Source organism: Sminthopsis crassicaudata, chromosome 2 (assembly GCF_048593235.1).
Source record: "Sminthopsis crassicaudata isolate SCR6 chromosome 2, ASM4859323v1, whole genome shotgun sequence".
In the NCBI taxonomy this organism is placed as follows: Eukaryota; Metazoa; Chordata; class Mammalia; order Dasyuromorphia; family Dasyuridae; genus Sminthopsis; species Sminthopsis crassicaudata.
In genome coordinates, this window is record NC_133618.1 from 363,018,402 (window position 1) to 363,033,397 (window position 14,996).

A 14,996-nucleotide genomic window follows, 5' to 3' on the forward strand; every position below is an offset into this window, starting at 1 on the left:
ACAGAGACAGAGAGACAGAGAGACAGAGAGGAAAGAGAGACAGAGACAGAGAGAAAGAGCATCAACAAGTAGGGCAGTTTTTTACCTTTTTGGAGTCATGGAATCTTTTGGCAAAGGCTGGCAAAATTCATAATGTTTTTTAATGTATAAAATAAAATGCAAAGGATTATGAAATGGAAAATAGAAATAAAAACAACTATATAATGTTATACTCTTTCTAGTTGAATATAAATATATATATATATATATATATATATATATATATATATATATATATATATATATATATATATATATATATATTTTCCCCCCAATTTTCAGACCCCAGTTTAAAAATTCCTGATCTAGAGGGATGGAGAAAGGATTTCCATAGAAGATAAGAGAGCACTTAACTGAATCCTGATAAAAGCTGATGAATGTAAGGGGGAAGGGAAAAGACATAGTCCAGACTTTTGAAAACATCTGTGCAAAGATATGGATGGAGTTTGGGTAACTGGGGAAACCAGTTTAGCTAAAGTGCAAAATGGGGAGCAACGTGGAAGGAGGCCTGAAAGGTAAGCTGGAGCCTGACTGTAAAGGGCTTTCCATGTCAAGCTGAGAAGACAGCATTTGAATTCTGCATTTTTCCCCTTCCACCTGGCCTCTTTACAATTTATTGCACAAGTGCAGAACCAGAGTCTGCACATACACATGCATAAACATACACATACACATAAACATTGAGCTAGGACTCACACAGAAGATTATGCAACAGGGGCGGAGGAAAATAGGAAAGAGGTATAAATCAACTCTCAGGATGCCCCAGGGCTAAGTTTAGAGTAGAGAGCCCATAGAACAGAGAAACATCCATCTTACCTTTTGGAAACTCTGTAGTTGGCCACAGTGAGGACGCCTGTCTTTGGGTCACGGACAGTAGCTCTTGCCAGCTATGAGGAGTAGGACCAGATGATCAGAAGTTTTTCCTCTTTTTCCTAATCACTAGCCCCCTTCCACAATTGGGTTGCACTAGATGCAACAAAGCAGAGTGGAGTACTCTGTTCCATGTGGCTGATTTACATAGTAAAGTAGGCAAAAAGTACCTCTCCCAAGCTGTTCTAACCTGAAAGTATGAAGCACCCAAATCAATCAATCCACAATCATTATGTGCCAGGCACTGAGCTTGTGGGTAGCATTATGTATTTTTGTAAGAATGCAAATGTAACAAAGTCATTTCCTTCATGGGATACATGTTGATAGAGAAATAAATACAAAACGTATACAAAATAGATATATTTATTTGAAGGGAAATAGGGAGCTCGCGAGATGGTAGTGAGGAGGGTGGGCATTCTCAGCATTCAAAGACATGGGGGCAGAAGATGGCATATCAAGTTCAGAGAGCAGCAGGTAGGTTCAAGAACCCAAGCTTGGCTTAGAGAAGGACGTATTCCAGTCAAGGGCACACACAATATCATCATACACCAAGTGGCAGAGACAGAGATGTCTGCCATCCACCAACCACAAGAAGGATGCACCAGCCAATTTCATAACAGAGCTCCTAAGCATATTCCTACTTATAGGGGAAGAAAATAAGCGAATGCAAAAACATTTACTAAGTGTTTAATATATGCCAGGCACTGTGTCAAGTGCTAAGAATAAAAAAAAATAAATAAAAACAAAATAGACCAAGCCCTCCTTACCTTCTAAGCAAGAAAATTTGTCCTTACCTGGGAAAGATGTCCAATATCCCATCTCACTACCCACCCATTCCCATCAGTGGAGTACAGAATAGAGGATGAGGACATAGCTAAACACCAAGGACTATAGGGAAAGTAAGATGGGATCAGAGCACAGAATAGTTTATCCTATGCCCATTTATGCTGCAAAGGGGAAATAGAGGATTCAACAATGACGCTCAGATTTCATTCCAGCTCTTGCTTGGCTGTGAGGCACGTAAATCCCTAAGGGTGGCCAGTTTAGAAAGAAAGCCCCAAGAAGAGAACAGCCCAACTACTCAAAACTGTAGCTCTCATCTGAAGCTGGCCAATGCTCCCTGATGATACATAGAACTTCCCATTACTGACTCTTCCCTAAATATCCAAGATATAATCTACCTGATGGCACCTCATCACAACCCCCTCACACATACAAAAAAAAAAAAAAAATCCAATTTTCTGTCTCTTTGGGACTGAGTCTGCAGGAGGAAAGGAGGGAGTTAGTGTTTGTGGCCAACTCCTTTTCTTTATACAAGCTCACTCAGAAAGCTCAACTCCACCCAAACCTCCCATCTGTTCTCTGTAAGACAGCTTTTCACACTACTACCTCAAACAAAGCCAGGATTCCAAGGTTCTCTACATTCCAAAAGTTACTGTCAATGGGCCCAAAAGCCCTTCTCTGACCCCTAGAACTGGCTTATTTTTTTTTCCATTTGTACAACTTTCTCTTCTTAAATACAAGTTAATCTATAGTCATCTCACTCAGGCACTGCAACTCCCCTTCTCTCATTGCCAGCTGGATCCTGAGTCTCCTCCTCCACCCCGTTCCTGCAGGCAGAGGACAAGGAACAGAATGCTTTCTCCAGAATTAGGAATATGACTCATGTCCATGTAAAAAGAATGGCTATTTGTAAGAAACAAACTAGGATTCTTTTGCAAAAATTAAGCCATGTGTTTCCATGGTAGCCCAATGGAAACAAAATCTGTATGCCATAAAATTCATCTTTAACTTCATTAGAGAAAAAAGAGAAACTGAGGCAAAAAAAATTTTTTTAAAGGTGAGAATGAATGGAAAGTGACTTGCCCCATGGCCCGTTAGAACTCTGTATGATCTGAAACCATCAGAGATCCTCTAATCAGGGAAGGGACAACCCCAACCCCAATCATCAGCTAACAGATAGCACTGATAACTACAGATGGTCCCCCACTGCATCACAGAAGGAAGAAAAACAAGACATAGTTTTCTTGGCCCTATGTATGAGTTTTCACAAGCTCAAGCGCAGAATTATGAGAAATACAGAAATACAAATAGGGCCACTTCCTAGTTGTCCCCATTTGGGCAGTTTTATCTCCCCAGGAATGAGCTTGAATATTCCTGGTTTAGATACAGGCACATTGGGCCAGCCCTACTTCTCCAAATATTTGGAAAGTCTCTCTCGATCTTGGTAGACTTCTGGCTTAGTGTTAATCTGCTTAAGACAATAACCAAAGACATCTACAGCCCTGGTGATTTTTCTTCATACTTATGTATACAACATTCCATTTTCCTGCTATCCTCCCTGTAACTCTGTGTAACCTTGTAAAACCTACTTTGCAAGGTTACATCTGGGAAAGGAAAATAATGCTTCTGTTAACTTCCTACATCCCCTTCAAGGTCACTGGGCAGCCTTGAGAAGATGTAGCCTGATACTCGTAAAATGATGGCTTGACTGCCACAATCCCCTTCCTTACACCCTTTAATTTTCCAGTCTTTTTCCATTCTGACCAAACAGCTGTGATCCCTAGACATGATGTAATACAGAAGGCAGCGCTTTGCCCAACTCTGCTAGGGCTATTTCCAGTGGCAGGCTGTGTTACTGATGGGACTCAAAGCCCACCCTCCCTACCAGCTCAGTCAACTTAGAGCACATCCCCCCTAGCTTCAGAGCAGGCTAAGCATCTGGAGCCTCAGAGTGCGAAGTCATTTAGTGCAGGATAATTGAAAGATACGTCTTGGCTCACTGAACAAGCAGCAACATTCTTAGCACTCAGGCAACGGAAGCATGGAGTGTAAAGGATTTCCAGAGGGTAAATTACTACCAGGCATAGCCTTTGGCAGTAGCCTGAAAGAACACTGACTCTGGAGTTCTGTGAAGCTCCAAGTTATAACACTAAAACTATAGTGTTATATATATATATATATATATATATATATATATATATAAATATATATATATAAACTATATATAGTTTATAGTTTTAGTTTATATATATAAACTATATATGTAGTTTATAGTTTTAGTTATTATATATATATATATACATATATATATATATATAAAACACTATATGTGTGACTTTGGGTAAGCCAATCTCTGAGGCTCAATATTCTCAGTAAAAAGCTGGGGGTGGTAAACATGGTTTTAGATTAATCATTTCACACGTCAGCGGCCACACCATCCCCCAGCATGAAGTGGACAGATGACCAAAGGAGGGGAGGTTAGAGCTGGAAGAAATCTCAGAAATGCACAGCTTGTTCCCAAAACAAAACATAACATGGGAAAAGTAAGAGTGTTAAAGGCATCTTTCATGAGTGTTAAAAACAGATTGTTACAATAAGATTATATGAAGATCTATTCTGATGGATGTGGCTCTTTTCAACAATGAGATGACAGAGGCCAGTTCCAGTGATCTTGTGATGAAGAGAGCCATCTGCATCCAGAGAGAGGGGTGTGGGGACTGAGTGTGGATCACAACATGGCATTTTCACTTATTTATTGTTGTTTGATTGCATTTTGTTTTCTTTCTCATGTTTTTCCTTTTTTGATCTGATTCTTCTTGTGCAGCATGATAATTGTGTAAATATATATATACATATATTGGATTTGACATATTTTTAATATATATTGAATCACTTGCCATCTAGGGTTGGGGTGGGGGGAAGGAAGGGAAAAATTTGGAACACAAGGTTTTGCAAGGATTAATGTTGAAAAATTATCCATGTATATGTTTTAAAAATAAAAATCTGTAATAAAAACAAAACAAAACAGATTGTTAGCTGCCACCAACTCACTCCTTGGTCTAAAAGAAAACCCCTATGAAATCAGGTTCGCAACCAACAAGTCATTCTTGATGAGTCACTCTTTCTCATCACTCCCTCTACCTCCTTCATATCCAATCGTTGGCCACATCCTGTTCATTATACCTTAGAAACATCTCACTTACAATCTCCCTTATCTCCTTTGATACAGGTCTTTTTCACCTCACGCCTACACAATAGTCTACGGGTAGGTCTGCTTGCCTCAAGCTCTCCCCACTCCAGGCTATTCTCCACTTAGCTGTCAAAATGATCTTCCTTAGTGAAAAGTGATCTACACTTTCTACCTACTCAATAATCTCCAGTGGTTCCCTATTACCTACAGAATTAAATACAAAATCTTCTGATTGGTGTTCAAAGTTCTTCATAACCTGTCTTTTCTGGTCTTCTTAACCTTTCTACCCCCACCATCCTCCCACACTACCTTCCTCCCCCATCCCCACCCCCATACACTAGTTAGTACTCTTCAACCCACTGATATTCAACCCTCCTCGCTATTCCTCCATCTGCCCACTCTGGGTACTTTCACTGACTGTCCCCATGCCTGAAATGCTCTATCTCCTCATCTCTTCCTCCTGGTTTTCTTCAAATCCTAACTAAAATGGGAATGAAAGACAAACAACAAAATTATACACTCTATAGGAAGCCTTTCCCAACGTCTCTTAATGCTTTCCCTCTGTTGCTTATTTCCAATTTTATCCTATATATAGCTTATTTGTATGGCCATCTTCTTATTGTTTTCTCCATTAAATCATAAGCTTCTTAAGAAAAGAAACTGCCTTGTACTTTTCATTTCTAGCACTTAGCACAAAATTTATTTATTTTTGCAAAGCTTTTTATTTTCAAAATACATGTATATGTAGTTTCCGATATTCACCCTTGCAAAATCTTGTGTTCCAATTTTTCCCTCTCTCCTTCCCCAGATGGCAAGTAATCCAATATATAGTAGCATGTGCAATTTTTCTCTACATATTTCCACAATTATCATTTAGCACAATATTTATTAACTAGTTATTAACTGTACAGACTCTATTTGCTGGGTTTTCTTTTTTTGTTTGTTTTTGGTAGGCAGCTGGTTTTTGGGTTTTTTTTTCAATTTTTGGAAAGAGTACCAGCTTCATAGACAGGAAAAATCTAACTTAAGTCCTGCTTCTGACATATATTAAGTGTATATGACCTTAACCAAGTCTCTTAATTAAGCTATAGCAATTAGATATCTCAGTGTACACAGCACTTGGTCTGGAGTCAGAAAAACCAGAGTTTAAATCTAGCTTTGGACATTTATTATGTAATCATGGGCAAGTTTCTTCTGCCTCAGTTTCCTTAACTCTTTTTTAAGCTAAAGTTTGTAACAGGTCTCAGTATGGTTGAGGCAACACCCAATCAATATTTAAGGCTGGCTAAGAAATAAGAAAGTGAATGGTCTCTTTTACCTAATCAAAAAAAGTTACATATATATATATATATATATATATATATATATATATATATATACACACACACACATATATATATATACATATGTGAACATATGTAATTGTTTTTGACTATATATATATATATATATATATATATATATAGTCAAAAACAATTACATATGTTCATTGTAAATACACACACATAAACACATATGGGTAAAGGAAGGTCTAAGCCCATAAACCTCAAAATATGTAGCAAGGCTTCACATTTCTTTAGACAAAGTACATACAGGTAAGGGTATGATACCTTATGTGGACAAAGGGAAGGGAAGGGAAAGAAGAAAGAAAACAAAAAGAAAAGGAGTTGTGTTGCCCAACTGAGCAATTCCAGTTGGGTCCCCAGTGAAGCAGCTCCGACTCCTACTCACAGAGGTTGTTTGTACTTCTTTCTTGAAGAGGACCATGACGTCAGGGAGGTGATACCATGACATGCAAGTGGTTTGGGTTTAAGGGAGGGAGGGCTGGGCAAGGGCACTTGCCTCTCTTTCCCCTCCAGAGTCATCTGGTCCAGTGGCCGAGACAGATCAGGACGACTAGAGATAACCCTGGATGCAGTAGAAGACCTTGGCCTTGCTGCTCAAATTCAATTCACTTGCATGTCACGGCATCCCCTCCCTGATGTCATGGTCCTCTTCAAGAACACAGGATTGACCACAACCTCAGCTGTTAAATGAGAATAATAATATGACCTGTCTCTCAGGGCTATTGTAAGATCAAATGAGATAATTTGTAAAGCCCTTAGAAACAGTGCCTGGCACATACTATATAACTACATAAGTATTTACCTGACAGTACCCCAGAGTAGTGCCTTAAACCAATGAAATCTCAATTTTTCTCTCTGTCTCTATCACACACACACACACACACATACACACACACACACACACACACACACACACACACACACACACACACAAAATCAGAATATTCCCAACAGAACCTGGAAGATATTATATTATCACACAGCATGAAGCTGAGTACAAATGGCAAAACACAGGGATGTTCATGCTGGAAGAAACTTCAGAAATTCATTGTTAATTCTCAAAACAAATCTCTGGAAAGGAAAAGTGAAAGTGTTAAGGGTATGTTCAAATGGGTGTTAAAAATAGGTTATTTCTGCCACCAATTTATTTCTTGATCTGAGAGGAAACCTCCTATAAAACCAAGCTTTTAAATTTCTATCTGCTTATTTCACACAGGCCCTGGAATGAATTTCATATTTTTTGTGAGATGGTAGTAGGGCATACATCCAGTTTCACCAGGGTGTAATTCTTTTAGCAGATGGGGACTGGTTTTCTGGCTAACACTCAAAGAAAACTTGCTGTAGGGACATCCAAATATCCAAATATAACTCACAGCCCCAGAAACATGCATTTAGTTGCTTTCCTTTCCAGGAGCTGTTTACAAAGGTTGTGAGTTGAATGATTTAGAAAGACCCCAGTGACTGAGCTTGCTACTACCATCTGACTCCAAGAGGACCAGCATCCATTCACAGGAATATCCCACTGGGCCCCTTGGCACAGCACCCTGGCATTGACTATGTCTTGACCACACAAATAGGTGTGATTTGTGCCAAGTGTGTCTGTTTCAAAACACCTTCCTAAAGCTCAGCTTGGGACCCAAGATCACCCAGAGGGAGAATTCAGACTACCTTGCCTTTGATATATATCTACATAGGGGGACTTTAAAAAAAAAAAAATCTCTAGGCTGCTTTGGAAAACAAGTTGTTGACTTATGTAGCAGAAAACAATGAATTCAATTTCTCATCCTCTGCTAAGAATTTAGATTTCATTTAAATAAATTAATTAAAATGTAAATACTTATTGTGCAAATTTAATTTAACTGATGTTCAGTGTTTTTAACTTTTTCTTTCTTTTTTGAATCTATAATTTAATTGATTAAAGAGAATTCTCTGTAAGGAAACTCCATCTATTAATGCAAAGTAGCATCTTCTCATAGGCTTAGGGAATTGCCTAGGGCATTAAGAAGTTAAGTGATTTCTCTGGTTATCTAGCATGTTGATGTCCTAGGAAAGATGAAGGTCAGCTCGCTATTCAGTATACTACTGCTACCTCTCCAGTTTTTCATAAAACGTTTTTTTTAAGTTGTTAATTTTTTTTTTGCTATTACCTTAGAGTTAATTTTTCCCAATATGGAGTTGTTAACATTATTATAAGTATAGACCTTGGGAACAAAAAAGGAGAAATGAGGGAAAGACAGAGGTGCTTACTTTAGGTTTGGCAAGTTCCTTGATCCTCTCAATCTCCTCATCTGATAGGACATCATAGTATCTTACAATGTGGGGGTGGTGGCTGTCCCATTCATCCTCCTCCTTAAAGGGTGCAATCAGCAGCTGGGGTGTCCTGTTGCCATCATGGTATCGACAAAAAAGTCTCTTCTGTCTCCGTGGTGTCTATGGGAGCACAGGAAAACAAGTACCATGCTGAATAAGCTTTGGCCAACTAATGGACCACTCTCCATGGTTGAACTTTGTTCTAAAATAAGATTTCTTAAAGTTTTTCCACTCATGATCTCTTTTTCACCTGAGACATTTTTCTGGGTACATAGGTACATAAAACGGATATACAAATCAAACAATTACTGACAATATATCATAAAAATTATTTTAAAACAATTTTTTCATATACATATAATTTTATCATTTATTAAAGATGAAAGTAACTTTGCATACTAATGAGATGGATGGGCTTGTTTATTTTCACATGAAAATTCAATCTTGGCAGAAAATTTGAAACCTTTTGTTTTTGCCAAATTTTTTGTGACCCCCACATTCATTTACATGATCCCATAGGGGATCATGCCTTCTCCCTCCAACCTGTTCCAATGAACGCACATCTTTCCATTGCAATATGAAAAGACTAACGGATATACCAGATAAAAAGGCCTATAGATGTGTGCAAGTCTGGCTTTCCTAGCATGTTCAGAGGACAGATACCTGGGGCTTTATGAAGCCTTAAGTAATCACCTCAGCTGTCCTTGTCTGAGAATGATTACAAGATATTAATGTCATTTTTAATACTTCACCTATAAGCTCAAAGTAATTCTTTTTCAATACCAGACTAGTGACTACAGGGGAATGTCTCAAAACAACTGAGTGTGTAAGTTTTAAGACAATTATTTTCAAAAAGAAGCAATTTAACACTTCCCTGGCTATAACACAAGGGAGTTTCTTTTTGTAAATATACCATTCCAGTTATGTTACAGCCTCAGGAAGTAAAGCACCCTTCGAAATGAGTCAAAGAAAATATGTGGACAAAATAGAAATTGTGATATAAAGGAAAGAGTACTGGATTTGAAGTCAGAAGTTGTTCAATCACGTACTTCATGACCCTATCTGGGGTTTTCTTGGTAAAGATACTAGAGCAGTTTGCCATTTCCTTTTCCAGGCCATTTTATAGATTAGGAAATGAGGCAAACAGGTTTAAGTGACTTGCCCAGTATCACATAGCTAATAAGTGTCAGAAGTCACATTTGAATTCAGGTCTCTCTGATTCCAGATGTGTGCTCTATCCACAGCACCGCCTAGCTGCCCAAGTCAGAACACCTTGGATCAAATCCCACTTAATGGCTCTATCAACTTAAAAAATGTCCCTAAGGCCTCAGTCTCCTTATTTAAATAGACTGGATAACTTCTAAGATCCTTTCTGGCTCCAAATCTCTAATTCTATAAACAAAACTGAACTCTGATTGAATCAATTTTTAAAATGATAGGCTTCCTAGCAGGAGAATATCCATTTACAAAACTGGTTGTTGGTACATGTTGTATGTTTATTTGCAAGCTCATTTCATTATAAAAAGAATGACAGAAAAATGCTCCAGGAAATAGGAAGAGAGAAACAATAATAAGTAAATGCATATTTTTATTTTGATTTTTTTTTGAGAGGCAATTTGAGGTTAAGTGATTTGTCCAGAATCACACAGTTAATGTCAAATGTCTTAGGTCATATTTGAACGCAGAACCTTTTGATGCCAGAGCCGATGCACTAGCTGCTGTACCACCTAGAAGCTTCTAAAAAACAGACATCTTGATGCTACTAATGATACTCCATTCCATGGGTAGTCTAACTCTTCTGGCTGTTTTCTCCCAGAAGCCTTCAAAACTAAATTCAAAAAGACATTACCAAACTGGAGAATTCTTGGGACAGTGTTAGCTTGAGTTTCTGGTTTCCATATCAAAGCTCACAGCCCAAATGTTGTATCTATCCCTAGAACCAGAATTTTTCAGTCCCTTGTAAAAAATAAAATAAAATCTCAGCCATATACTTGTCATACAAAGGTAGAGTAATCAAAAACTCTGGATTTTAATTCTAGCTCTTCTCATGTGATATGAGGCAAATCACTTAAGCTCTCTAGGTCTCACATTTCTCCTGTATAAAATAAGGGGCCTTTTCCCGAGGTCCCCTCTGGCCCACCTCCTTCAATCTCATAATTTAGCCTCACCAGTTTAATGCCTTCCCCTCGGCAAAGAGCCTCGTAGACATCTCTCTCGGGCAGGTAGTCTGGAGGCCTCTCATAGATGCCCCCCTGTGTTGCTGGTTGAGTCTCTGAGGTCTTATTTAACCTCCTTCCAAGCCTTTCTTCCTCTAATAGCTTCTCAAAGTACCGCAGATTCCCCCCAGCTCTTTCATGACTAGGGTCTAGAAAAGAAAGAAATTGAAAAGGAGTAACAAACTTCAGATGTGTCCTCCGGGGCCATCTAGAGAAACTCCTTCAGCAGCAACTTCCCGACTCCCCAGGTTCTGCTTGTCCCCAGTGTTTTTGTAGCAGGTTAGAAAATGACCCAAGTTCTGCCAAACCCAAATGCACCTGAATGGTAGCAGCTGTGGCCCATGCTAGCCTAGGAGGGCTGACTGAGCTCCCTCTGGACCCAGGGCTCCTCCCCTGTAGGGCAGCAGGCAATATAAAGACAGTGGCCCAGGACAGTGATGGAAGGGCCAGCTATTTCAATAGACCCCTCAGCTCCCACACCTCTATAGGGAGGGAGGCCAACCCCTCTGCAAACCTTAAAGGGCCAGAATCGAGTGGCTATTATTTTGTCATCAGGGCGGAGGAAGTGAAAGGAATAAGAGAGATTTAGCCAGGTTCCTCTGGAAGCATCCCTATGAAATAGCATTGCCTCTCTTGCTGTCCCTCTCAGGCTTACTCAGTAGCTAAAAAAGGCTAAGGCCCCTCACTGCATACAAGGCCATTGTCAGTCATCCTACCTATATCTTGCCACTGAACTGGTGACTCTGGTGAGGCTGATAACTTTGCACAGGCTGCCTCATTTAACTCCAATTCAAGACATCCCCCTCCTGAGGTCCTTGATCCTCTTTAAGAATGAAGGACAAACAGCAATAACAACTCAGCAGCCTCAATTTCACACCAATATATTGTGAGTTCCTTGGGGGGAAAGACTGCTTTATTTTTGCCTTTGTACTGTCAAGTGTCTATTGCAATGCCTGAGCTCAAAGGCCAGATGCATGTCTATCTAATAAATTCTTGTTTAAATTGCAATTGCCCCATGAAAAAGGGACCCTGCCACCCAATATGATTCCCTGTAACACACGTGACACTTCAGCTTCCCAGGATAATACAGTGCCCCACATCACGTATTTTTTCTACAAAGGTAGACAACTGAATAACAGCTAGAGTTAGGACTCAGTCTTTGATTAAAGGGATCAAAGAGTCAGACTGTTTTGGGGTTTAGGACATCAGGGTCAGAGGTCAGAGGTTAGAGTCAAAATGTCAGTGGGTTAAAACCACATCTTTTGCCCACATTGCAAGGTATAAAATATAGAGCGATGTCTGATCTGACCTTAGGTTCTGTCCATTCTCCACATGATGCCATGGGAAGCAACTATGTGGATGACCCAGCCATCTCTCCCCAGTCCCTGAGAACACGCCACAGCAAATTACCAAGAGAGATCAAGCGACGAGTGAGTTCCACTGCTCTGTGAATGTCCCCAAGCTGAAAGACGGCATAGCTGAGGTAGTCCAAAATTTCAACTTTAGATGTCATGGCATCCTCGCCATCATCGTGCTGCTTCAGCGCCTGCTGCATCCACAGAACAGTGTGGTAGTAGTCCCCATCATTGTAGGCTGTCTTACCCATGCCAAAGCTGTCATCTGCACTCAGGGTGGAACGGTACTTGGTCCCTGGAGGGCAAACCAGCAATGAGTACGTGTGACCACAATACCAGCGATACTAACAGTGTCATTCCCAGTGCCCAAAGTACCAAGAATGGTTCCAGGACAACAGAGCCTATCTCCTTCTAGACACTGCAGGAAGACCCTGCAGCTCTAGAAATGAATGGACGCTCACTAGCACAGGGGAGAGTAGTGAACCAGTAGTCAGAAAGTCCCTGAAAAGCTGCTTATTTTTTTTGTTTGTTTTTAACAATAGCTTTTTATTTTCAAAATACATGCAAAGATAGTTTTCAACATTCATCCTGGAAAACCTTATATTCCACATTTTTCTTGCTCCTTTCCTTTCACCCCACTCCCTTAGACAGCAAAAAAATCCAATGTATGTCAAACATGTCCAATTCTTCTATACATATTTCCACAATTTATCGTGCTGCACAAGAAAAATCAGATCAAAAAGGGGGGGGGGGGGAAATGAGAAAAAAAAACAAAACAACAGAAAAGATGAGAATACTATGTGGTGATCCACATTCAGTCTCCACAGTTCTCTTTCTGGATGCAGAGGGCATTTTCCAACACAACTGGCCTGAATCACCTCATTGCTGAAAAGAGTCATATCTGTCAGAGTTGATCACCAATGTAATCTGATTGCTGTATACAATGATATCTTGGTTCTACTCACTTCACTTAGCATCAGTTCATTTAAGTCTCTCCAGGTCTGAAAAGCTGCTTTTCAAAGAAATGTTGAACACAGGAAATTCAGAACCATTACCTGGCAGGTCCCCCTTGGAAATAGTGTCAGGATCCAATTTGTACGTGTCCTGAAGGCGCATTAATGCCTTGGCTGCCCCAGTCTCATCCTCTTCTGTGGGGAAGAATTGGCGCTGCATTGTAAGATTGGCAATAAAACCTTCCCATATACAGAGGGGAGAAGAAAAAAAGATAACAAATCAGAAACAACTTTTGCATATTTAGAGGACGTACATGAAGTAATCAAAAAAGATAACCCTTACATATATAAAACGTACTACTTCCAGATAGATTTCTACCTCCTTTGGGAAGCCTTTTTTAATGAACACAGTGCTCTTCCCCTCCAATGAAATTCTAAAACATTTATTGACCTTATAACTCAGTTACTCCTTAGAATATGTTGCTTTATCAGAGCTAGATATATAGATTTGTTAATAATTTGCATAAAAGTGATAAGACTCTATGATTGGATGAAAATAACAAATAAAAGAGTAAAAAGAGGGAAAAAAGACTAAAGATCTTGAGGTCTGAAGAATAACATTATTAAGAAAGTAGAAGAAATAAGAGACAAGAGAAAAGTAAAAGTAAGGGACTTCCTTCACAAGAGAGCATAATTTGTAATTGGTTCTAAGGAAGTCACAGTATTCTCATTATTTTTTTTTTAATATTAACAAAAAAGAAATAAAAATAAATAAAAAGTCCATAAGATAATAAAAATCTACCAAAATAAAAAACAAAACAAAAAAATAGTACTGATACAATTTTTTTAAAAAGATAGAGCAAATAGGTAAAATGTGAAAGTACCAAAAGAGATGTAGATGAGAAAATAAAGATTATAAGATATCCCAAATTATATTTTCAATTGAATAAATGATATATAAACAATTTAAGCAATATTTAATACTTTAAAAGCCATAAGAGTAAAGAAAGCAATTTGTATAAATTTTAAAATCCAGAGAGTACTAGTTCTAGAATTAAAAGATCTTTTTAAAATATATTAGGAGCAAATAGTGGGGGAAAATACAACCAGGGACAATTTAATAGACAAGCTGAAATGAAAAAAAAAAAAATGAAATAAAAAAAACTACAGACTTAGATATGAAATAATGAAATTCTCTTGAAGAGAAACCAAATAGAAAAACCAAGCCCAGAAATTAGCAACTATGGAAAGGACTGGAACACATGTTGATTCATCAGATCAGTGGTGGTTTTGGTGGCCTTAGGAATACAACATAGCAGTGGGAAAAGGAGTCTTTGTCAAGTACATTGCAAACCTTAAAACATTATATAAATATTACTTTTAATCATTATTATCATACTTAGTGTTATCTAAACTAATCTCTTTTATTTTATGTTTGAGGGAGTCAGAATTTTTCACAACTCTTATCCAACACACTTTTCCACGATATCACAGTTGAAAAAAAGTAAAAATGTAAAGAAAAAAACTGATCACTATTAATTATAATGACCAAACTTTGCTACAGAGAAGAGATGGAAAATGAGCCTCTCTCCTGTTTTTGCTACAGGGATGGATTATTGTTCATAAAAACTAAGTTGTGATATGCTTTTTTCTTTTTTTATTCTTTTAAAAACTTTATAAAAAATTAAATATTACTGTAAGTTAGCGATGCTATTCTTGTGTAATCCAGTCCTCAGTTTTCTTTGCTAACAAAAAAAAAGGCTGGATTAGACGATACTGAAGGTCCCTTCTATAGCAAACATTCTATTTTGCTGTTTATGGTTTTATCTTAAGGCAGTAGAGGATCCTCTCTCTCTCTCTCTCTCTCTCTCTCTCTCTCTCTCTCTCTCTCTCTCTCTCTTTCTATCTCTCTGACTCTCTCTCTCTCTCTTTCT

At 38.5% G+C, this 14,996-nt stretch overlaps 1 protein-coding gene across 8 annotated transcripts in view; it reads right to left on the reverse strand.

Moving 5' to 3' along the window:
- The window catches only part of P4HA2 (prolyl 4-hydroxylase subunit alpha 2), a 49,401-nt gene that overhangs the window by 8,993 nt on the left and 25,412 nt on the right, over positions 1-14,996 (reverse strand). For 7 of the 8 annotated variants that reach the window (XR_012486578.1, XM_074290968.1, XM_074290970.1 and 4 more), the window contains 5 exons: positions 13,165-13,302; positions 12,165-12,404; positions 10,707-10,903; positions 8,476-8,658; positions 856-926 (listed from right to left, as the gene is read on the reverse strand). Coding sequence is in view for 7 of the 8 variants with exons in the window: in XM_074290968.1 (XP_074147069.1) it covers positions 856-926; positions 8,476-8,658; positions 10,707-10,903; positions 12,165-12,404; positions 13,165-13,302 (829 nt within the window). In the remaining variant the exon portion in view is untranslated. Of the gene's footprint in view, positions 1-855; positions 927-8,475; positions 8,659-10,706; positions 10,904-12,164; positions 12,454-13,144; positions 13,303-14,996 lie in introns of all 8 variants that reach the window. The other variant, XM_074290967.1, reaches the window with a different exon arrangement.